At 44.4% G+C, this 24,422-nt stretch overlaps 1 protein-coding gene across 1 annotated transcript in view; it reads left to right on the top strand.

The window, feature by feature from the left end:
• The window catches only part of Alpk2 (alpha-kinase 2), a 99,871-nt gene that overhangs the window by 55,682 nt on the left and 19,767 nt on the right, over positions 1–24,422 (top strand). Inside the window, exons 4-8 of the mRNA XM_013018893.1 lie at positions 4,216–7,579; positions 13,119–13,266; positions 19,483–19,610; positions 19,704–19,739; positions 23,226–23,500. Coding sequence (XP_012874347.1) covers positions 4,216–7,579; positions 13,119–13,266; positions 19,483–19,610; positions 19,704–19,739; positions 23,226–23,500 — 3,951 coding nt within the window. The remainder of the gene's footprint in view (positions 1–4,215; positions 7,580–13,118; positions 13,267–19,482; positions 19,611–19,703; positions 19,740–23,225; positions 23,501–24,422) is intronic.

Raw genomic sequence — 24,422 nt, 5'->3', positions numbered from 1 at the left:
ATTTCTTTTATGGCTAGAGAGGTTGAGCATTTCTTCATGTGTCTATTGGCCATCCTTCTTTCCTCTTCAGAGAAGTTTCTCTTTAAGTCTTTAGCCCAATTATTTATTGGGCAGTTGTTTCTTTGAGGATTTGTTGTTGGGAGATTTAATTTTTTGATTTCCAGGTATATTTTAGATATGAGACCCTTGTATGGCTAGTGAAGATCTTCTCCCAATCCGTGGGCTTTCTGTTGATAAGAATTTATTTTAAAAACAAGAAATTGGAGGAGTGGATATACCTCAACAGGTATGTGACTGTTTTATAGATCATGTTATGTTATGATGCTAGTCTCATCTCAGTAGCATCGGATTACTGTTGATAGGCTAAACATCAATAATGATTGTAAGAACAAAGGATCCATCTTGTTAAAGTGTCATTGCAGTTTTTTTAAACAGAGCTCTTTGGAGAAAAAATTGCCAAATACCTGGCAGAGAATTCTCCATGTGGCAGCTTTTCCATTGACATTGATGACACTGGGATGATAATGAGACCTTTAAAGGGTGTGTGTCGGGCACCAGTGGTTCACGCCTGTAATCCTAGCTACTCAGGAGGCTAAGATCTGAGGATCTTGGTTCAAGCCAGCCCAGAAAGTCTGTGAGACTCTTATCTCCAATAAACCACTAGAAAACTGGAAGTAGCACTGTGGCTCAAGTGGTAGAGCCCTTTCCTTGAGCTGAAGAGCTGAAGGACAGTGCCCAGGCCCATAGTTTAAGCTCCATGACTGACAAAAAAAAAAAGGGTATGTGTGTGTGGAGGGTGTGGGGGGCAGGATACAGAGGCCTAAGAGAATGTGTGGTGTTTGGGGTGTTCTTTCTACCCATCTCAACTATGGCCAGGAAGTCACCCACACTTTGCTTAATAATTAGGCATTTTTATGCCACAGAGCATTATATTAATTTTTTAAAAATCTGTCCAGATGCCAATGACTCACACCTGTAATCTTAGCAACTCAGCAGGCTGAGATCTAAGAATCAAGATTTAAAGCCAGTCTGGCCAGAAAATCCAAGACTCCTATCTCCAATGAACCAGCAACAAGCTGGAAGTGGAGATAGGGCTCACGTGGTAGAGTACCAGCCTTGAATGAAAAAGCTAAGACATAGCTTGAGGCCTTGAGTTCAAGCCCCAATACCAGCACACACACACACACAAAATCTAAACTAAAGTTGCAAATTAGAAGAATATTCTCTGTGTATTATGATATTCAAGTACAGGAGGGAAATTATTTTGGGGGACAAAGATTGCCCATGACTACTTTGCAAATTCTTCATATTTCATTTGTCACTGAAGTCTTTGACACTTTAAAGGAGTCTCGTTTCTTGCTTGCTAGAAATTTATCTTTTTGTTTTCCCATTTCCATCTGAATATGCTGAGGAAGATAAAAGGATTTAGAAAAAAAGAAAATACCTTTCTTTTTTTAAAATACCATGCTTTTGGCTAAAAGTCTTTCTCTTTCTCTCTCTCTTTCTCCCTCTTTCTTGTACAGAGGCTTGAAATAAAGTCCTCATGCTTTTACTTGGCTTTTTCTGCTCACGGCTGATGCTGTACCAATTGAGCTATATCTCTATGTCCTGATTTTTGGTCGTTAAATAGAGATAAGAGTCTCACAGATTTGTCTGTCCAGGCTGACTTTGAACTGCAATCCTCATATCTCAGCCTCCTGAGTAGCTAGGATTACAGGTGTGAGCCATCAGTGCCTGGCATATAAGTTGTTGTTGTTTTTTTTAAATAGAGCTGTCCAAGCTCAGAGAGAGACAAACAGCACATGTTTTCTCTCATATTTGGAAGCTAGATCTAAAATACATTTGTACATGATGATTTATACAATACTCTAGGCATTCACACACAAAGACAGTCGGATTAAAGAAGGATACTATTAAGAGAGGAACCCAATGGCATAACTCCTCTGAACATTTAAAATACTATTTACTGAAATGAATTACAGGAAATGAAAACATTTTTGTTGTTATCATTGTTGTTGGTGGTGGTGGTGAAGGTAGCAGGGGCATTTGTTTTTGCTTTTGAGGTTTTTGTAAAAAAATCTTTTTAGGGGAAACAACAAGAGTAGGTACAGCTGGGCTCCGGTAGCTCAGGCCTGTAATCCTAGCTACTTAGGAGGCTGAGATCTGAGATCGTAGTGCAAAGCCAGCCTAGGCAGGAAAGGCTATGAGACTCTTATCTCAATAAACCACTCAGAAAACTGGAAGTGGTGCTATGGCTCAAGTGGTAGAACACTAGCCTTGAGCTGAAGTGCCCAGGCCCAGAGTTCAAGCTCCATGACTGACAAAAAAAACAAAAAAAACAAAAAAAACAAAAAAGAGTGGGTGCAGAAATGGAGAGAGGAAGAATGAGCAGATGTAGTCATGTATTGAATATGCATTATGTAGAAAGTGAGCAGAGCAACTTGTGGGCAGGGATGGGAGGGGGGATCTGGGGGGAAGCAAAGGAAGAGGTGACGAATGTACCCATTGCCTGACTTATGAAATGGCAGCCCCTCTGTATAACACCTGAATAATAACAATAAAATTATGTTGAGATAAAATAGGGCTTTCCCCAAATTCGGAGCAGAGGAGACTCCAAACTCTTCCAGATATAGAGGCTCTACAGAATGACTTTGGGAAGGAACAATCTCTGTTACTATGCATTTCATTCATTTATTCTTTCAACAAATACTTACTCAGCACCTGCTGTGTGCTCATCACTGTCACAAACCTTGGATACAGCTTAGAATGGGAAGAAGAGCCTGCAGAAGACTATTTGCCTCTTGCATTTCTCTGTTACACTGTGTTCCCCTAGAACACATAGGCGGCATTCAGTGTTGATCGAATCAATAAATGATCCTAAGCCTTTGGGGCTTCATACTAAATTTCATATTGTTTAGTTAGTATTCCTATGTTGGTAAAATCTGAGTTAAATAGATTTCAGGGTAGCCTCAAAGGATATAGTGAGAGGTGAACCACTGGCAGGCAGCAAGTAGCCTAGGGAGAGTGGAGAGTGCTGTGGGCACATTATTGTATTGCTTCCTACTGAGATGAGGTTCAGGGGTTGACCGTGAGGTGAAGTACAAGAATCCATTCTCACATGGGCTTTATGGAAATTAGCCTCAGGACTTGGGAACTGCCTGTGCTGGTGAATCTTTCAGCTCTGCCTTGTTACAGGGTGGGAGAGGGGCTGTACTCTTCCCCTCCCTAAGGCCAGTCCTCTGCCGCTGGACATCAGAATCAGTCTCTCCAAATAGGAGTCCTGGAGACAGCGACGGAGTGGCTGCTTCCTTCTCCACGGAGGGGCATAATTTTGTTTTGAAATAATCAACAGGCAAAGGGTTTCAAGACAAGAATGTAGTGGGAAAGATGAGGGCTTCCTTGATAATACAACATTTAGTACCTTGGGGAGTTCAGTCTTCAGACTGAGAGTTCTTTCTCCTCCTTAGCTTGCTTTCCTTTCTCCTTCCCTTCCTTCTTCCTTTACATCTCCCCTACTCACTTCATTCTTTTCTGCTTGCTTGCTTGCTTCCTTCCTTCCTTCCTTTCTTTCTTTCTTTCTTTCTTTCTTTCTTTCTCTCTTTCTTGTTTTTCTCTTCCGTCCTTTCCAACAACCTAAACAATCCTGACTCCTCTACTTTTAATGAGCATGGGTGCCTGTTTAAAGGCTGGAAGGTGTTTCAGGATGTTTCTGGGGCAGATAAAATGAATGAAATAATGGTTGCTTCATTATTTCATTAGAGGCAGGCTCAAAGGACAAGCCCCTCTGTTATAATAACATCATTAACTGACAAGTCATCATATTTGGGGAAAAGGTTTGTTTATTGCTACCTTGTTAAATACCACATATTTCACTTGTAAATGTCATGTGAAAGTCATTTCTCTAGGAAGATGCATGCAGCTCTTGCGGTGAATTATTTGATTGACATTCCCATTAATTTTTGTCTACCATTCAACAAAATCATTAAATTAATGATGAGAGTAAGGGTCTCCTGGAACATGGATGACTGGATTTATAGCTCACTAGGATGTCCCTAACAACTTGAGAGTGTTCAGGGATTCATGTTCCTATTTTGGTCATTTCTGCTCCTGTTCTTGTCCACTACTATGATAGTCGTGGAGAATTAGCACTTCTGAGGCTGTCCTATTGTGGCTCTCCAGGAACAGCTCTATTAATACCTCTTTTCACCTTTCTAGGTGCAAATTCAGGCGAGAGATTCTTCCAGCCAGATGCCCCCTTCCTCAGATCCTCCTGAGGAAGAGTCTCCATCCACCAGGACCACAATGAATTTCTCGTCCATCTCAGAAGGGACTCACGGGGAAGAGCCACCATTGGCCCAATCCCTGCAGTTGGAAAACTGTTCTCAAGACCCACAACAGACAGAAAAACAAGACAGAGAAGGCGGTGCATCTAGCAGGTCCTGGGAAGACCTAGGACATGAGCCCAGCATCCCAGAAACCAATGATGACAATATGTACCCAGCTGCCTCCTCACCTCCTCTCCCCCAGGAGGGCAGCAATGCCTGCAGCGAGCCTGAGGCTCTCTTTATTGCTTCCCGTGAGCCTCTAGATGCTGCCCTCCTCCTGGCAAATCCATGCAGTGAGCCAAGGGGCGGAGAAGCAGTGAACGTGGTGGAGTGTTTTGAAGCTGGTGACCAAGGAACATGGTCTGATACCATGGATCCTCCTGTGGGAGCACCAGTTGATAAATACCTGCCTCAAGAGATTTGCTCCATGGACTTTGAGAGGACAGAAGGTCACAGCAAAGTATGTGATTTATGTTCTCCTGATGACAAGCCCCTGGCGGTTCTTCCTCAGGCACCAGCTTCTGAGTCTCCTCAGCCCACATGTGAGAATGCCAGGGATAGACGCTTGGCCATCAGTGCCTTCACCTGGAACATGTCACAGGTGGCCAGCAGGGGTGTCACAGGGGCAAATGAAGCTGAGGTGGAGGATCGCCCCTGCATCTCAGCTTCCACAATCCAGGCCATCCGGGAGAGTTCAAATCCCTGTTTCTCAGAAGGGCTTGGGGAGCTTCATCCCCTTTCTTCTGAGAACAAGTCCTTCGTGCACCTTAACGAAGGAGGCAGTGAGACCCCCAGGACCAGTACCCCCACTACCAGGGACAGACCAGCCAGGCACGGTTCAGTGATGAAGGTCCCACAAGAGAAGCCAACAGCAACAACGGCTAATTCTAAGTGTCTTCAGGTGGCCAGGGAGACTCAGGACACATCACCTCTTGTCGCTGAACCCAAGGTCCACCCAGCCAAGTATCACACTGTTTCAGTTTCTGAAGACAGCCCAATAGAGGGCACTGAGGAGAGTTCACCCGAGGCGCCAGATGTAAACCACTACCAATGTCCTTCCAGTGTAGAGTCAGGCCATATTTTAACCGGATCCACAGAAGAGCTCCTTTGCCTGACCTCCAGTGTTCCAGAAGTCTCTGGCCCAGAGGGAGAGGAATTTTGTAGCAATTCCCCTCTTCAGCTTGATGACCAGTCTCTGGATGAAAGCCAAATGGGGTTCAGAACAGACAACAGGAGCTTTGACGAGGATTTCCGAGAAAAAGGAAGTGAAATGAGGCAGAGAATCCAACCAGACAGCCTGCCCTACCATGGTTCCCTTTCTGCACCTGATTTCCAAGAAAGTTTGTCCCAGTCATCGGTTACACAGGAAGACATCTTGGTGCCCTCAGAGCTCTCCCCAGAAAATTCCAGGGAAGACACAGTGTGCGGCTCAGGTGTGGAGCCCACTGTCCCCGTGGTAGCAGAAGGAACCAGGGAAGAACACATCCAGACACTGAGCAATGTTCCATCTCTCTCTGAAATCCTCCTGGGGGAGTCTCAGGCCCTGGGACTAGGCAACTGGGAAGCAGGTAACAAGGTGAAGATTATAACCCTAGAGATTCCTGATTCTGAAATTTGGCCATCAAGGCAAGTGACGGATCCTGAGTGCAAAGAGGCAGAAGCTGGATCCACAGTCTTTGGCAGGGCCTGGTCTCTGTCTGATGTTCTGAACGCAGATTCTGCTGTGGCAGAACCTGCCCCCTGGAGGATAGCAGCAGGGGCCCAAAGTCCTTGGGCTGAGATGACTCCAGTCCCTGCTAACAACAGGAAAACGGGCGAAGATGCCACACCAGCCAGCATCATGTATTGGAGTAGTCTTTCTTCCCAGGGTATGAGCCACCCCAGGTTCCTGGAGTCATCCGTGGACCCCATGGAGAAAGAGGAATTATGTATGATAGATTCTCTATCCCAGGCTTCGCAAATGGAAAGGACAGGACTTGCTAGCAATGTGAGTCAAGAGCAGGAGGAAAATCAGCTCAAGATGGATAATTCTGCCTTATTGAACCAGTGTTTGACCTTCCCTAACATCTGGGAATCCTCTGTAGATCCTGTTGATGAGACAGGTGAGAGAGAGTGTCACAGGACTGAGAAAGTAGAACCTTCTGAACCTATACTGGGGGCCCTTGGAGACGGGAGTGAATCCACTGATGGAAATCTGGGCCAGGAAGTGGAAGTCCAACCCGCCCTTCTGCAAGTTCCATGTTCCCAAAACAATGAGGAAACCATTCCAAATGAAAACATGATCAGCCAAGAACAAGTAGTCTGGGAGAGAGAAGAGGCCAAACCAAGTCAAAATGAAGTCAGAGGAAAACTACAGCCGGCCATTTGTCAAGCCCCCTGTTCTGAGGAGGGTTTGCAAAGAACTCCATGTGCAGGCAGCATGGACCGAGCACAAGAGGGCAATGATAGAAGTTTAGGGGAGGCTGAGCAAAGCAAACAGGACAAGGCTGAATTTCTTTCCCCCTCGTCACCTCTTTCTAGTTGTCTTGCAGTAATGACTGATGCACCTGTTGAAGATGAGACTCACTACTCCACAGGCCAAATTTATAGTCAATTTGCAGATGATTTTGTTGAACCCAGAAACCATCAGTATGTATTTTGCAATGCGGAGGGAAGGGAAACTACTGAGACCGAGCAGGGGAAACATGTGCCCTCTTGTAGTGATCTTACACCATGGCCTTGCAGTTCATCTCCCCAAGGAAACGCCACACACTTTTCAACAAGTCATAGCACGGAGGAACTGAAAACAGAGGAGCTTCAGATTGGGGAAACCAAAGCCCCAAGTTCATCTGACTCCCAAGCAATGACCCTGGCTTTCATTTCAGGAGAACGTGAGTCAGAGAAAGCCCCTGAGGTCCTACAGGACCTATGTCAAAAGGGCTCTATCCTGGGAAGTGGGAATAAGTTCAAGGAGAAGGAGAAGTCTAGCCACGTGGCTGCCCAGACTGGCAAATTACCAGGGGCTCGATCATCAGTGGCTAGGTCAGAGGAGATCAAGAAGACGCAAGAAACTCCAGGAAGTGGACATCTAGCTGAGGGAGTAAAGAAGAAAATTCTGTCCAGGGTGGCAGCCCTGAGATTGAGATTGGAAGAAAAGGAAAATGTCAGAAAGAACTCAGGTCTTCCTAAAAAAATACCTAAGCTCGAAAAATCATTATTACGCACCACTGAGAAAAAAGAACCCAGAAAGGCACCTTGCAAAAGAGAAGGAAAAGGTGAGGCCCTGTTGCTTTCTATGGCTGACTCTTGGGTTTCTAAGACTAGGTGTGAAGTTCTTTTGTCCTGTTGAATCCTTTGCAATTCCCGGAGTATCCACCAGGTGGGAATGGTGCCTAACTATGGCCAAATAGGTCCACACTCCTCAAATGTGTGGAGGCTTTGGCCTTCCTGGAAGGCCTGTTAAAACTGGAATTGTAGGCCAAACATAGCAGCTCATGCCTATAGTCCTACCTGCATAGGTGACAAAGGAATGACATTTCAGTCCAAGACCACATAGGCAAAAAGTTTGAGAACTTATTGGGGGAAAACAACAACAACAACAACAAAACCAACTAAAGTAAAAAAAAGAAAAGGCTGCTAGGCACGGGTGGTCACGCCTGTAATCTTAGCTACTCAGGAGGCTGAGATCTAAGGATTGCAGTTCAAAGCCAGCCCAGGCAGGAAAGTCTGTGAGACACTTATCTGCTGTTAACCACCAGAAAACCAGAAGTGGTGCTGTGGCTCCTGTGGTAGAGCACTCACCTTGAGCTGAAGAGCTCAGGGACAACACCGAGGCCCAGAGTTCAAGCTCCACGACTGACAGAAAAAAAAGAAAGGGCTGGTGGCATGGCTCAAATAGTAGAGTACCTGCCTAGCAAGTGTGAGGCCCTCATTCAGACTCAGTACAGCTAAAATAACAGGTTACAGGGACCCACTCTTGAGCTTCTGGTGGGGGAAGGGCACCCAAGAATCTGTACTTCTACCAAGTTCCCAGGTGATCTGACAGGAGAGGGGTACCTAGAAGCAATTGATTATGGCTACCTGTAGATAAATTTGATTGAGTGTGATGACAATACCTTTCTGTTTAATTATCTTTTAGAAAAGATAGGCAGAAACATACATCGATAAAGCCAATTTGTACCACAGGATTTATAGAAAAAAAATCTTCAGCACAGTTTAAGTTTCTCTTTTATTCCCCCCTCCTTTTGTTGTCAGTTGTAGGGCTTGAACCCAGGGCCTAGGTGCTGTCCCTGAGCCTCTTTGTGCTCAAGGCTAGTGCTCTAGCACTTGAGCCACAGCACCACTTCCAGTGGTTAATTGGTGACAAGAGTCACCTGGACTGGCTTCAAACCACAATCCCCAGATCTGAAGCTCCTGTAGCATTACAGGCATAAGCCACCAGGGCCTAGCTTATCCCAATTTTGTTTTTTGTTTGTTTGTTTTGTTTTTGGTCAGTTGTGGGGCTTGAACTCTGGACTTGGGCGCTGTCCCTGTGCTCTTCAGCTCAAGGCGAGCGCTCTACCACTTGAGCCACAGCGCCACTTCTGGTTTTCTAGTGGTTTGTTGGAGATAAGAGTCTCACGGACTTTCCTGCTGGGGCTGGCTTTGAACCGCGATCCTCAGATCTTAGCCTCCTGAGTAGCTAGGATTACAGGCGTGACCCACTGGCGCCCACTTCCCAATGTGCTTTATTAGCATACATTTAGTTATACACAGGGAAGTCACTATGATTTCTCCCGCTCTCTACTTCCAACAGGTCTCATTGTTCTATTTTCATATCAGTGTACAAAACACTTGGACTGTATTCAGCCACCCATACATTCTCCTTTCATCCTCCCCCGCCCACTGGTATCCATGATCAAACGGAACCTGTTTTCCCTTCCTCTGCATCATTGTTTTAGAGCTGCATTTGGCAGCTCAGAGAGAATATACAATATTTGACTTTCTTTTTTTTTATTGTAAAAATACTGTACAGAGGGGTTACAATTGCATGGGCAAGATAATGAGTACATTTCTTATCAAGCATTGTAGCCTCCAATTTTTGACTTTTTTAATCTGACATTTTTGCCTAACATGATGAGCTCCAGTTCTTTTAATTTTCCTGAAAATGATATAATTTCATTCTTTTTTTTTTCCGGTCATGGGGCCTGAACTCTGGCCTGGGCGCTGTCCCTCAGCTCTTCAGCTCAAGGCTAGCGCTCTATCAGTTGAGCCACAGCGCCACTTCCGGATATTTCTGCTTATGTGGTGCTGAATTGAACCCAGGGCCCCATGCATGCAAGGCAAGCACTCTATCACCGGGCCACCTTCCCAGCCCCTATAATTTTGTTCTTTATGGCTGAATAATACTTCAACAAATGCTGACAAAGAAGTGGGGTTTAAGGACCCTTTTACACTGTTGCTGGAATGTAAATTAGTACAACCACTAGGGAAATCAGTATGGTGTTTTTGAAAACTAAAGCTCAGACTACCATATGATCTGTCTATACAATTCTTAGATGTATCTGAAGGAATGGAAGTCAGCATACAGTTGAGATACACACACATTTAGCACTATTTAAAGTAGCCAAAACATAGTCAAACTAGCTACCCATCAAGAATGAATGCATAAAAAATAGAGCATAGATATATACAACAAATAAGAGTATTATTCTTTCATAAAAAAGGATTCTCTCCTTTTTCACCATTGATTTTTCAAACCTTGGTGTTTCTTCCAAATATGAGTATGAAATTTCTTTTGAACCCCCCCCGCCCCTTCCTACTCTTAGACTTTTCTTTCTGAGGGGTTTCTGGACCAGGTTTGAGGCCCTTCAGCCTTAACGGTCCTCATGATTATAGTTACTTCTACTTAACCTTAGGAATCCCTCCATTTCCATGCCATAGCACGAGTCTAGCCTGTCTCATTTCAATCTCACTTTCCCTTCCCACACATCCGGGCAAAAGTCAGAGAGAGAATAACAAAGCAATCTCCAGAAACCCTGGTGTGTTGCAGAAGGCATGATGCCTGTTTGATCTGAAGGGGGGATTTCCTCATGTCTTCATCTGCATCCTCACACTAAGAGGCTGGTGTTTGTTATTCCCAGCCCACATCAAACAAGCTCTTAGCCCCTGATGCAGAAAGGATTAAAGATGAAACTGCTGCACAAAATGCCTAGAGCTGTTTAACACGTTCTTAGTCTATATGTACAAGAGTACCTAGAAACAGTAAAACAAGCTTGCTTGCTGCCATCCTTCCTTCCTGCCTTCCTTTCTTCTTTCCTTCTTCTTTTTCTTTCTTTCCTTCCTTCTTTTTTTTAAGCACTGAAGTTTAAACCCAGGCCCTTGGCTTGCTGACAGGTGCATTCCCACTTAAGCCAAACTTCAGCCTTTTCTTTTTTAATTTTGTTATTTTTCAAATAAGGCCTAGAGGAGTTTTTGCTTGGATCAAGAGATCCTTGTATTTATTCTTCCAACAAAGCTGGGAAGACAGGCCCATATCTACATGCTAGCCTGAAGCAATTTTTTTTCTTTTTTAAAAAAATATAATTTTATTGTTATTGAAGTGTTGTGCAGAGGGTTAACATTTCATTAGTCATATAGTGGCATTCTCTTTGGCCAATGCCACCCCTTCCTTTGCTTTCCCCAAGTTTCCCCCTCCTGTCCCTGCCCAGAACCTGAAGCACTTAAAAAAAATCTCAAAAATGTCAATGGTTCCAGTTTAGAGGGAAACAATTTATCTAGAACTTTTCCCCACAATCATTGAAGGGGACAAAAAGGTGGTCCAGAGAGCTGCTGCTGCGGAAGAGTTGGATCTAAGCTCAGTGAAACCTCCCTAAGTAGTGAATGAGTTTTCCACTTCGCTTTGGTCTCAGCAGACACTTAGATACCAGGATGCACATTTACAGGCTAACTCCGCTCAGGAAGAGGCAGAGGGTTGGATGAGTAACAACCAGTCCCTCAGCCAGAGAGTAGCTGAGATTATCCAGTTTTATAGGCGCCCAGTGCATCAAATAGGCTCTTACTCCCTGGTGCAGAACAGATTAAAGATGAAGCTTGTACATATAGTCTCTGCCATGGCAGAGAGCAGAGCCTTCTGAGAAGGCCTGGTGCTTCAGCATGACGCTTGTACCAAGGGCCCGGGACCACATCCTGAAAAGATGCCTCAGGCTGGAGACAACCAAAGAGTTTGCCAGGCCAGACCAGTCTGACAGGGAAGGACTTCCCCCATGCTCCTTGGTCTGTAGAGAGCACTCAGAGGCACAGGTGCATTTCTGAGACTTTTGTAGGCGTTTGTCTGTTTCCCCTGCACAAGGAAGTCTTAGGAACATCCTTGAAGACTGACGCCACAAGGTATTGGAAAGGCCTTTAGGGAAATGGCCTGGGGGGAGGGGTGGTAGGCCTTGGTCAAGGCCTTAGACCCAGCAGTCACCTAAAAAGTCTCAGTTTGGCAGGACCAAATGAATGGAAATGAGGTTTGCCTTCAAGCCTTTGTTGGTCTTGGTGAATTGAATGACCCTCCATGATGCACTGAGCTCTTATAAAGCTGGATAATCTCAGCTACTCTCTGGCTGAGGGATTGGTTACTCATCCAGCTCTGCCTCTTTCTGAGCAGAATTAGCCTTTAAATATGGGTCCTGCTATTTAAGTGTCTGTTGAGACCAAAGAGAAGCGGGAAACTCATTCAATGCATAGATTATTTCACTGTAGTGGAATGAGCAGCAACTGAGTAAACAAAGCTTGTCTTATTAATACATTTGGCTTAGCTGAGGATTATACACTTGTGATGATGATTACTTTGTGTTACAGAAGATGTGAAGTTATGGAACTAGATCTTAATAAATTGCAATCATGTTTCCAGTAATTTCATTTCCTAGCAATTTGTTCCAACCACTTCCCCAGATAGTACATCTTTGGCTTGTTCTAATGTCTAGGCTGCCACCCAGAGGCTGCCCTGACCAATTACACATTTGCCCTGCAGGTCAAGCTCTCACACTGACAAAAATATAAAGCAATAAACTGATGTGATGGCTAATGTTTGTAATCCCAGAAATTTGTAAAATAGAGATTAGAAGAATAAATCACAGTTTAAAACAAAAAATCAAGACCCTGCCTAAAAAAATAACCTAAAAGCAAAAGGGGCTGGAATAGCTCACATGGATGACAAGGCTGAGTTTAACCCTAGTATTGCCAACCCAGGAGAATTTCTTAGGGTGCCTACTGTATTCAAGCTTCATTTGCATCTTTTGTAAATGAACTTGATGTCAAATATCAGATACCTCTACGATTCACCAGGCCCTCTTCATCAATGACAACTGTGACCAAAGTGGGAAAGATAGGTAACTATTACTTAATGAGTAATTTATTGTTTGTTTGCCTTTTCTATTTTGGGGGCATAAGCACAGTTTCCTGAATTAATCTAGATTTTATTCTGTGCCCTAATCCCGAACTCTGATTTTTATCTGGACCACGTGAGTTCAAACCCCTCTGAGTTCCAACTCCCCTACTATCCGCCCCCCCCCAAACCCCAATCTATCTCAAGTTCTTATCTCACTTTTAACATTACTGACCTCAACGAAGGAATTTTAAGTAATGAAAATCAGGAGTTTTCTTTTAAAATGTTTTGTTCATTTTTCCCTATTATTTTATGTTAAACCAGCCACATTTTCTTGTAGACAGTTGCCCTACTTACAAATTGGAGCTATTATTCCTGTCTCTTGGAATTTTTGTAAGAATGAAATAGGATAAAATGAGAAAGTCTTTTGCCTACACTGACCTGTAAATCTTTTTTATTTCTAGCTCCAATATTGTTGAAAAAGATCCAAGCTGAGATGTTTCCTGACCATTCTGGAAATGTAAAATTGAGCTGCCAGTTTGCAGAAATTCATGAAGATTCTACAATCTGGTGGACAAAAGATTCCAAGTCAATAGCTCAAGTCCAGAAAAGGTGAGCTATGTATGTGTTCCTGCCTGCCTTTCACAGCTGCCTGCTGGTTCATTTCTTAGTGTCATTGTAAACAGAAAATAATCCAGTACAGGAAGTAAAAAGACAAATTGAAGCAAAGACTCAGTAACCACAACATCCAAGAAGAGTAAGAATCAATACCGAGGGCTAGACAGGATGCCCACGGAGGGGCTCTACTTAGCTCTGCTACTCTTGAATTCTGCACTCTTAGCAAGCCACAGCACCTTTCACTAGTTTCAACATCATGAAGTACATCGAATAATATTCTAGTCTGAGGCTTTGTGGTCACCAGGTTAAAGGACTGTCTTCTGTAGGTTAGGTCTATAAATTCTGTTGGGTGTTGCTTCGTTCCTGAATTTCCATTCATCTCACAAAGGTCAAGGAAAGCTAAGAAGGCAAATCAACAAGATATCAGATAACACATGGGGTTTCAGAAAAGTAATAGCTGTGGCAGATGGTGGGCAACTATCTTGAAGACAGGAAAGCCAGTTTATTTCTGGATCCCTGGGATATTAGAGAAGACTGAGGAAGGGGCAAGAATGAGAATCGTTGCCAAGAACTCCTGAGATAAACCTGACTGATGGATCCCTAAAACCCCTTCTTGATCACTAATGCTGGTCCAAAGGAACTGGTAGACTTCAGATTCATCCAAAGCATTCTAGAAACAAGCCATCTGTCTTTGTGGAAATCAGCATCAATTAAACACCCTCCAGAAACTTATTTCTGCCAAAACAGTCCTGGTTTGGCTCCCAAATCATGGGAGGTGCCCCATCCTCTTCATCTGGTCACAAATAGATTTTTTTTCAGGTTTCTGTGGAATTAAATCAAATACATCTGCTTGGAACATTTGTGTAGAAAATATTTCCCAAATGCAACTAGGAGCTATAGTTCTCTTCTATGAACATCACTCAAAAAAATCTAAATGAATCATGATTAATACAATATCCATTTGGCCTAAAATACCACCTATTACTCTGTTGTATATATAGGCGTGAAAAGAATTATAATGGAGAAGCAGTTTGATTTTTTCCCCATTTAATTTCTTTTTTAGTATATATTAATTTAAAAAAGGGTTGATTTTTTAAATCGTGGTGGTTCCCTAGAGTTTTGTTAAAAAGCGCTAATTATTCATTTTAATTATTTTCTGAAGCTGTCAGCCAAGAACAATTAATCCGCATTTTTATTGTTTTTCTATTAACCAGCCCTGCTCATAACTCAGAATTGGCACTTGAATTTTCCTTTTGTGTTTGAGGCATATCTACAAACCCAGCTTCGCTCTAAGAAACAGATGTTACTAGTAAGCATTCAAGGCCTTTACATCCTTAGTGATGCTTCATCGCTAAGCAATGGCTTGCTTGAACCCATGTGCTTTCTGCACAGTGACACTTGAGACTGTCTAGAGTCATAACTCCTTTGTATAGTGATAGATCATTCATGTTAGGCAGTAGGTTTTCCAGTACTGGGTAAATTCTCTCACCCCTGTTTCCAGCTGAGAATGTTCGTTTACATGTCCCTGTATGAACTAGCTCACCGTCTAGTGTTTGCTAGCTTTCTACTATTATAATGAAATAACCTGAGATAGCTAACTTATAAAGAGTGTTTGCTTTGGCTCACAGTTTTGGATATTCCAGTCCAAGTTCAAGCAGACTCATTGGTTTAGCTTCTAAGTGGAAGATCCCTATACCATGTGAGAGGCAAGTAGTAGAGCAAACTGCTCATCTCCCAGCCAGGAAGCAGAAATCAGAGGAGCAGCTGGAAACCCACAAGGGCATTTCCCCCAATGATCTAAGTACCTGCCTCTAGGTTCTGCTTCTTATATATACCTCCCAGTAATATCCCAGAAGGCATTCAACATCCAAACAGCCACACTTATCAAGGGATAATTTTCAAGGAGTTGAAATCTGTCAATATGTACATACAAAGACCTTGAACTCACTAAATAGTGAGAGTCAGTAATGTGGTAAAGCTGTTCCAATGAACAGTCGAAGAATAAAATTGGGGGGGGGCATTGTGGGGCTTGAACTCTGGGCCTGAGCGCTGCTCCTCAGCTCTTCAGCTCAAGGCTGGTGCTCTACCACTTGAGCCACAGTGCCACTTCTGGCTTTTTCTTTTTATGTGATGCTGAGGATTAGAACCCAGTGCTTCATGCATGTGAGGCAAGTACTCTACCACTGAGCCACCTTCCCAGCCCCGGAGAATAGAAATTTATATAATTGATCAGGCAAAGAAATGCAGACATAAAATTTCAAGTTGATTAAATAAAACAGTTAATATTTGACAAGTGATAAATTTGAGGATTGTCTTTCCTACAGTAAGAAAAATGTACAAGTTAATGCACGATGTAAGGGCATCTGGGTGGAATTCTGGCTTTTGCGTTGCCACAGCTGCTCTCCAGCTCGTGTTCTTCCAGGCACATGCCACTGCTGACTGGCTGGACTCTATCTAAATAGTAAACAGCAAGTTCCAGCCTAAGAACGCTCTCCTATTGCTTTGGTAACCCCCCTGGGTGAGCCTATTAAATGGTGACCTGCAGAGGGCATGGAATCTACTTCTTGCCTTTGTCCATGTTTTGGATACATCCCTTACTGGGCTATGTTTTGGAAGCGAGGTGACAGAACACTTTGTGCAAGACCAGTAGCCTCTGGGGACACCAAGAAGAACATGGTGCTCTGCGTATCTGAGTACCAGTGATCTGTCTTGGCTCCAAGAAACTCTCAAGCTGACACCTCTGTTGCTAACCACAGCCCTCTGTGCCTTTTTGGTTGCTAGGAACCCACTGTTCACTCTGGGAGGAAACCTTTTTAGGAGTGGCTGGGCTTTGGAAAAAGTCTTTGTCCATATGGGATGGTTTCACTGACCGTTGAGCAAGTCCTTAGAGCACAGGTCACACTGCTGCTGCTGCTGCTGCTGCTGCTGCTGCTGCTGCTACTGGACAACCAGCCAATGCTGTGGACAACCAGCCAATGCTGTGCTGGCTGCTGTTAAAGGCAGACTCTCATTGGATGGCCATGGGAAGGACAAGTTGAGGATGTCTCAGCCCAGTCTGGGGAGTGTGAGGCGGGCTCTGCCAACTCCTCTGCCTGCATGCTGCCCCCCTCTTCAGCACTGGGTATGGGTCTCTCTCCCTCTAGCCAGTTTTGCTCCTGGTAGTGCTCTCTGATTGTACCCTTAGCATAGGCTTCTTTTACATTTCTCTCCACAGCTCTGTGGCGTCCCTGCCCAGCCCTCTCTGTGTTTGGCCAGGTTTTCTCCAAAAGATAAAAAGATTCCATTTCTTACAGGATAGCGGGATGTGAAACTGAGCTTCCCCCGCTTGGTCCAGAAGGCATACAGTCACCTGGTAATTTACTCAGTCACTTTGCCACTTGCTGTTTCCCCATCTCCCAGGCTAGAAAACCCACAAGGGCAAAAAGACTGTGCCTTCCCCCTGTCACTGAATGCCCAGTACTAAGCATATAGCATCCTCTTGGGGACATAAAAAGGTGGTTTTCTTTCATGGGGAAAACCTACCCACACCACTGCTGCCCACACTAATAGCTTGTGAGCTCTCACAAGACAGAGCCCCTTGTAGAGAATCACATGCCTGCTGACGGCCACTCCTCATGACACATCTAGCCCATGATAGTGCTCTTTGCGTTTTCACACACCAGGAATAGAGCAATGGACTAAGTAATATTCTAAAGCTTCCCAACAGATTGGAAGCCAGGCCCCTCTGACCATTGATCTTTCCTCCCAGAAGGAAGCCTGACAGGAAAAGAGGGACCAAGACAGATAAAGCTCTTCTGATCCAAAAGAAGGAAAGTTTCTGGGCTTAATGGAAGGTGCTCAGGGAGTAACTCTTCTACTTAGTATCTTTCAAGGGATTTTGGCCATCCTTTTCCATGACAGGAAGTGCTGTGCTGGTCTGTGGATCCCTGGAGGAAGATATTTCACGTCCTTCTGATAGCTCTTCTCCTGCTCTGCAGGAAATCTTAGTATTGGTCCTACTCACATTTACATTTTTAATTAAAAAATTTATTGTAAAGATGATGCACAGAGGGATTGCAGTTGCATAAGTTAGGTAAGGAGTATGCTCCTTTTTGGGCAATGTTACCCTTTTCCTCACTCTCTCCCAGTTTTTTGCTCCTGTCCCCACACACAAGTTTAGCGTTCATTTTCAGCATAGTGTCTAGTGAGCACCATTGCTGCATTTATTCACACATTGTCCCTCAATTTCTGTGCCTCCTTACCCTCCCAAAGACAGGTAAATGAACAAACAAGACAAAAAGAAAAGGAAATGAAAACAACAACAAAGAACATCTCTTGTTTCCATTTCCTAGAGTTCATTTCGATAAATAGTATTTGATATGATCAGATGCACACAGGCATTTGTGCCTTTGTGTTTCTCTCCTGAAGAGTATCCTCCTTTGGTCTCACTGTGTGTGGATATCTAGAGTCTGGGATAATATATCATGTCTTGATGTATTTTATGAGAGAAGACATGTGCCCTTTGTCTCTCTGAGCTCAACCTACCTCACTTAACATGATTTGTTCTAGGCCCATAGATTTCCCTGCAGATACATAATATTATTCTTTCTAATGGCTGTGCAAATTTCCACTGTGTATAGATAGATACTACATTTTTCAGATCTACTCATCTTCACATCCACTTTTAACCCTGCATTTTGGATATATTTGGAGGCTGCATCACTGGAGGAAGTATTATGATTTAGTGAACCTTGTTTTGAAAACCATGAGTACATTCTAGAGACTTGAAGTCTACTGAAAAACCAACTAGTAGTGAACACTTTCATCAAATATTCAACTGAGATAAAATCAAGATAAGTGGAACTTTTGACCCAAAGGTATACACACACAGGCATACACTCTTTTGTGTTTAACAAAATTCACTATGTAAAACACCACTAGACTATTATTTGAAAGGTTTTTTTGTTTGAAATTTTTGAATGAAGATAGAAGCTCTAACCATCATAATATCCCAACTTAAGGACAGGAATCAGAATGTACTTAGGGAGACAACATAAAGAGGTCAAGATCATTTGCTTAATCCCTTCAATTGTCTTGTTTCTTTACTTGAGGGTAGCACTTGGAGTTCTCTTATTAAATTGTTCTGATGGCAACATTGAGATGATTAAGCCTGATACCTGATACCTCCCAAGGGCTCAGTGTACATTAGCTGTCATCATCATCATCATCATCATCATCATCACCAATATCAACATTATCCACTGTCACCCACCACCCTCCTTGTTAATTATGTATTCACATCACAATCTGGAGCTTGGTACCATCAAGTTGTTGGATGGAAGGATGGGTAATACTCACTGGAGCAGTATATCATTTTTAAGCACCATCATTTTTAAGGGTGCATTGACTCATGCCTGTATTCCTACTCATTCAGTGACAGAAAGATCAGTGTTTGAGGCAAGTCTGGGCAAAACTTAGGGAGCCCTTCTTCCAAAAACAAACTGTGCCTCTTGGCAGATGTCTGTGGTTCTAGCTACTCAAGAGGTAGATGTAGGAGGAATGTACTTCAAAGTCAGATCTGGGCAAAGTTAGTGTAAATCCTATCTGAAAATCAAACCAAAAAAGCAAAAGGCCTGACTCAAGTGGTAGAACACTTAATACAAGGCCTTGAGTCCAATTCCCAATACCACAAAAAGGAGGGAGGGCCTCAAAACCAGAAAGAGTGGTTCACATCTGTAGGCCCAGCTACTCAGGAGACAGAGGTAAAAGAATACATTATGTCTCAGAATTCCAGAGCAGCCTGGACAACAAAGCAAGACACCATCTAAAAAAATCATCAAAAAAGGAATAAGAACTCTCAGTTACAAATTCTTAGGTGAAGCAAAGAGCCCCTTCTCCTCTGTTCCCTTTTGTATCTGTGTTTAAACTGGGCGGAACACAATCAGCTTCCCTCACATATACAATACATGGCAGATTCTGAGCAGCTCCCCAAAGTCACAACTCGAATTCTTGGCTCTATAGAAAGCAGTCAGCCCTCAGAAATGTGTCTGTGTATTCCTGTCATATGTAGGAGTAGAGTCATTAAAGCCAAATGCTGCAGCTGGCGGAGGGAATCTTGTCCCTTAGGAAGCTAAACTCATCAGGGCAGGGAGACATTTGCTTCTTCCTCTTCAAGGCCTCAGAACTTCAGAATGATAATGAAACACATACATGTTACTGTCGCCCTTACAGAGCCGGAGACAACTCCAGCGTGTCCTTGGCCATCGTTCAAGCTGGGCAGAAGGACCAGGGCCTCTATTACTGCTGCATCAAGAACAGTTATGGAAATGTCAGTGCTGAGTTTAACCTCACGGCTGAAGGTAAGCCTTCACTTCTGAGCAGTGTGTGCAAACCCTGGCCTGGCCCAGCACGCGGGACCCCATGCTGACACCGGTCTCTTCTCTGTCTCCTAGTGCTCAAGCAGCTGTCAAGCCTCCCAGAGAATAGAGGTAAGCCAATGTGAGCAGAGGAAATGGGCTCCTCACAAAGCCCCAAAACAGGGGATGGTAGAATGCTATCTCTGGGCACCAAGTGGGGGCACTCTCAGAAAGGCCTGGAGAAACGAGCAAATAACCCATTGTCCCTGTCATAATTTCATCAAGCTGCTGATGCCCAGAAGTGACTCCCTTACGCTGTGCAGTTGTTAGGAACTTGTGGAGGTGGAATTTGGATTTGCTGGTTTGGGTTTTTTGTTTTTGTCTCTCTCTTTAGACATGACTCGTGTGCATTGCAGTTTTCCAGATCCTGACACACACACAGAGCAGGTTTTGTTGCTTTGATTTCCTCTTCAATGTGACTTAGCTGAGCAGACAGAACTAAGTGTTGGGAATATAGTTTGATTGCATGCCTGAGAAAGTGAAAGATGGGTTTTTATGCTTTCTTTGGGCACATCTGGCATCACTGTAGCCTAGCAGCTGTGCTTCTAAACACTGGGGGCAGCCCCTGGGCCAGGTGTGGTGGGCTCCATGCTGGCCACGTCTGCCCCCTTGGGGACAACTCGCTCACCTCCGCCCTGCCCTGCCTACCACCTTGTGTGCTGGGGAGGGGGAGGGGGGGAACCTGATTTTTCCATTTCTAAGGTATAAATACTCTCAGAATGAGCAATTTCAAGCTACCCGAGTGATCATAAATTATTCATCTGGGAAGAGATTCTCCCAATTAGCTCTCAGGAGCTGGAGTTAGAATGGGGCCGTTGGTCACTTTCCGGAGGAGGGAAAAACTGATGATTCCATTAGGCTAGCATCTTAAAAATGTGTATCTTGCCTGGAGTAGTGGCTCACGCCTGCCATCCTAGTTACTGAGGAGGCTGAGATCTGAGGATTGTGGTTTGAGGCCAGCCCAGGCAGGAAAGTCTTTGAGACTCTTTACTCCAATTAACCAGCAAAAAGCCAGAAGTAGAGGTATGGCACAAGTGGTAGATGCTACCCTTGAGCACAAGAGCTCAGGAACAGCACCCAGACCCCAAGTTTAAGCCAGAACTGATACATTCCTAGCACCTGATATTTCTGTGTAAGCAGGACAATAAAGGCAATTAAGATGCTGAACACCAGTGGTTCATGCCTGTAATCCTAGCTACTCAGAAGACTGAGATCTGAGTATCATGATTCAAAGACAACCTGGGCAAAAAAGTCCACTAGACTCTTATATCCAGTAAACTACTACTAAAAAATGCCAGAATTGGGCTGTGACTCAAGTGGTAGAGTGCTAGCCTTGAGCAATAAAAGCTTAGGGACAATGCCTAGCCCCTAGTGCTCTGTGTCCTTCATACCTGAGTTACTCTTCCAGAGAGAAAATTGACAAGAAAAGAAAGAGGGGGGGGGAGAGGGAGAGAGGGAAGGAGGGGAAGGGGGAGGAGAGGAAGGGAGGGGGGTGGAAGGGGAGGAAGGAAGGAAGAAAGAAAGGAAGGAAGTCAGTTTAGGCTCTAAGATGACTTGCTCATTAACGGTGACATTTCAGGCATTGCTCTAAGAGATATCTTTAGACAGCAAGTCCTTTGTAAGCACAATCAGAGCAGTCCTGAAATTTCTTTACTTTTACATGGTTTCAGCCTTGTTAACCTAAAACATTTCTGTTGGAACTTACAGTCAGGATTATTAATTATACCACATAGAATATCGATGAGTGTGTGTGTGTGTGTGTGTGTGTGTGTGTGTGTGTGTGTGTTGCTGGGATGGAGTCCAATCCTGGTACATACTAAACAAGCACTCTTCCACATTGGCTTCTCCCTCCCTGCCCCCCACCCCCCCTCACCCCACCCCCTTCATGGGACTGAACTCTGGGCCTGGGCGCTGTCCCTCAGCTCTTTAGCTCAAGGCTAGCACTCTACCACTTGAGCCACAGCTTCACTTCTGGCTTTTTTTTCTTTTTTCTTTCTTTATGTAATGCTGAGGAATCAAACTCAGGGGCTCATGCATGAGAGGCAAGCGCTCTACCACTGAGCCACCTTCCCAGCCCACATCAGCTTCTTAATTGCTTGAAACTCTGCAACCCTTTTGCTAAGCAGATGCATTTGAAGGTTGTGTATTCTGATGCCTTCAGTCTTTTGCTAGCTATTATGAAAAGATGTGGTGAATATACTCTTCCTTCTTCCTTCTGGCAGTTTCTAATTGTTCCCAATTTTTCTATTTGAAGATCTTCCACCTCCCCCCACCCCCTTTCTCTTTGGTGATATTGGGGTTTGAACCCATATACTTTTTTTTTCTTTTTCTTTTCTTTTCTTTTTTTTTATTGGTTGGTTGTGGGGCTTGAATTCTGGGCCTGGGCTCTGTCCCTCAGCTCTTCAGCTGAAAGCACACCACCCCTTCTGGTTTTCTGGTGGTTCATTGGAGATAAGAGTCTCATGGGCTTTCCTGCCTGGGCTGGTTTTGAACTGCAACCCTCAGATCTCAGCCTCCTGAGTAGATGGGATTACAGGTGTGAGCCACCGGCACCCGGCAAGGCCTTACATTTTCTAAACTGGAGTTGTACCACTTGAGCCAAACATCCTGCTCTGCTTTTTGTTGATTATTTTAGAGATAAACTCTGACTGGCCTCAAATCTTCCTTTAGATTTCACCTTTCTGAGTAGATAGAATTACAGGCATGAGCACCAGCACCCAGCTTCTTTCTGCTAATGACTAGACCTACACATTAACCAGTGCTTTTTTTTCCCCATGCTAAGAAGGATTGAACACAGGCCTGTGTAATTGCTAAGCCAGTGCTACACCAGTGAACTACATGGCTAGTGTCACCCAATACTCCAATGAGAGACTCAGTCTCCTTGTGCTTTAAACAGCTAGCATCGGCTCTCGGCTGCTCTTAAAACATGATATGAAACCATTTCGTATTCTGTAAACATTCTGTATAAAAACATGAAGAAGGTATTTCACATGATTTCTTTCTCCTTTTAAATATTCAGAAGGATGTTGGGGCTGGGAAGGTGGCTCAGTGGTAGAGCACTTGCCTTGCATGCCTGAGGCCCTTGGTTCGATTCCTCAGCACCACATAAGCAAAAAGAAAAAAGCGGAAGTGGTACTGTGGCTCAAGTGGTAGAGCGCTAGCCTTGAGCTGAAGAGCTGAGGGACAGCACCCAGGCCCAGAGTTCAGGCCCCACAGCCGGACTCCCCCCCCAAAAAACCCACAATTATCTTAATACGTTGAGAATCACCTGTTCCCTTCTCTCAGCAAATTGCAGGTCTTTTTTTATTTCCTTTAGCCAAAAACATAGCATCCTGATAGAATCTATCATCCTCTGCCACAGTGCTGTGTCCACTCTGAAAAAGAGATGCTAAGAACTTGAGAAAAATCCTTCTTCTGGGTCTCTCATGGGAGTTAAGTAGGGTTTGTCCCCTGGATTGTCCAGGTCCATCTTGTCCTTGTCCTTCTGTGGCGACACAGGTTCACCAAGGATCAGGACTGGGGAACAGTCTGACCAACGAAAGCTGTGCTGTGTTGTAGGATGTGAAGAGATCGAATTCAGCCAGCTCATCTTCAGAGAGGACTTCCTTCGTGACAGCTACTTTGGGGACCACCTGCGTGGCCAGATCTCCACTGAGGAGTTGCACTTCGGGGAAGGGGTACACCGCAAAGCCTTCCGCAGCACAGTGATGCAGGGCCTCATGCCGGTCTTCCAGCCGGGCCATTCCTGCGTGCTCAAGGTGCACAACGCCATCGCCCATGGGACCAGAAACAACGCTGAGCTCGTGCAGAGGAACTACAAACTGGCCGCTCAGGTGGGTTGAGGCGCCCAAAGGCATTGGTTCAGGCGTGAAATAACTCCATTGGTAACATGGGATGAAAGTCAATCTCAGAGGTGATGGCGGTCTCTGTACAAGAGTGTTTGTCTTCTCTCTTAAGGCTGAGTGTTCACAATCCCTTTCTGGCTCATCCAGCCAGTTAGTACTCCGCTAATACCTGTAGACACCTCCCAAGTTCTCACCTGGGATGTAATCGTTGCTGTCCCTAGGAAACATATAAGGTTCCTGGGAATTTGCTTCTGATTGGACAGAGGATGATAAGGGTAGTTTGGCCTTGTAAGCCATACTGGATGCTGAGATTCCTAAGGACAGAGGAAATCACACTGGCTGTTGGAGGAGATTTGGAAAGAGAGAGAAGGCTTGGGGTATTTGACTTGTTTCTTGTTTTCCTGAGTTCGGTTCAAAGTCTACCTACAAATTATAAGGAAAGATTCACCTAAGTCTCTAGCTTAGTTCCCATCTCTCTCTAAGGAGAGAGAGGAAAAGAAGGGGGGTGGGAGGAGAGTCCCCTGTCTTCTCCCTCTCTTCTTCCCTCTTCCCTGCACTTCAACGGCAGCGTTAGCTAAGATGCTGGGAGAGTCGTGTCTCTTTCACAAATGATGCTCTCTTGGAAAATTTTTAACCCATAAACTTAGTAGATGGAACTTAGATGAACCTCTCAGATACTGACAAAAAATTAACTATCCATGACTCTGTGAAATGGGGGAATGTTGTGGACAGCTTCCTCTGTGAATATGGGATTTTGCCAGTTTTGTCTGTTTCTCCTCTGCATTTACCCCTTCCCTGCCCTGCCATATCCTGCCACTTCCTCTACCCTCCCTTCCCTGGCCTTCTCTTTTCCTCCTCTTCTCTTTTCTCTTTTCTTTCACCAAGTCTTCCTTCCACTCAAGGATGACCC

This window comes from Dipodomys ordii, unplaced genomic scaffold, assembly GCF_000151885.1.
Source record: "Dipodomys ordii isolate 6190 unplaced genomic scaffold, Dord_2.0 Scaffold43, whole genome shotgun sequence".
Taxonomy (NCBI): domain Eukaryota; kingdom Metazoa; phylum Chordata; class Mammalia; order Rodentia; family Heteromyidae; genus Dipodomys; species Dipodomys ordii.
The sequence above is the reverse complement of the archived record's forward strand: the minus strand, read 5'-3'. Positions and strand labels throughout refer to the sequence as shown.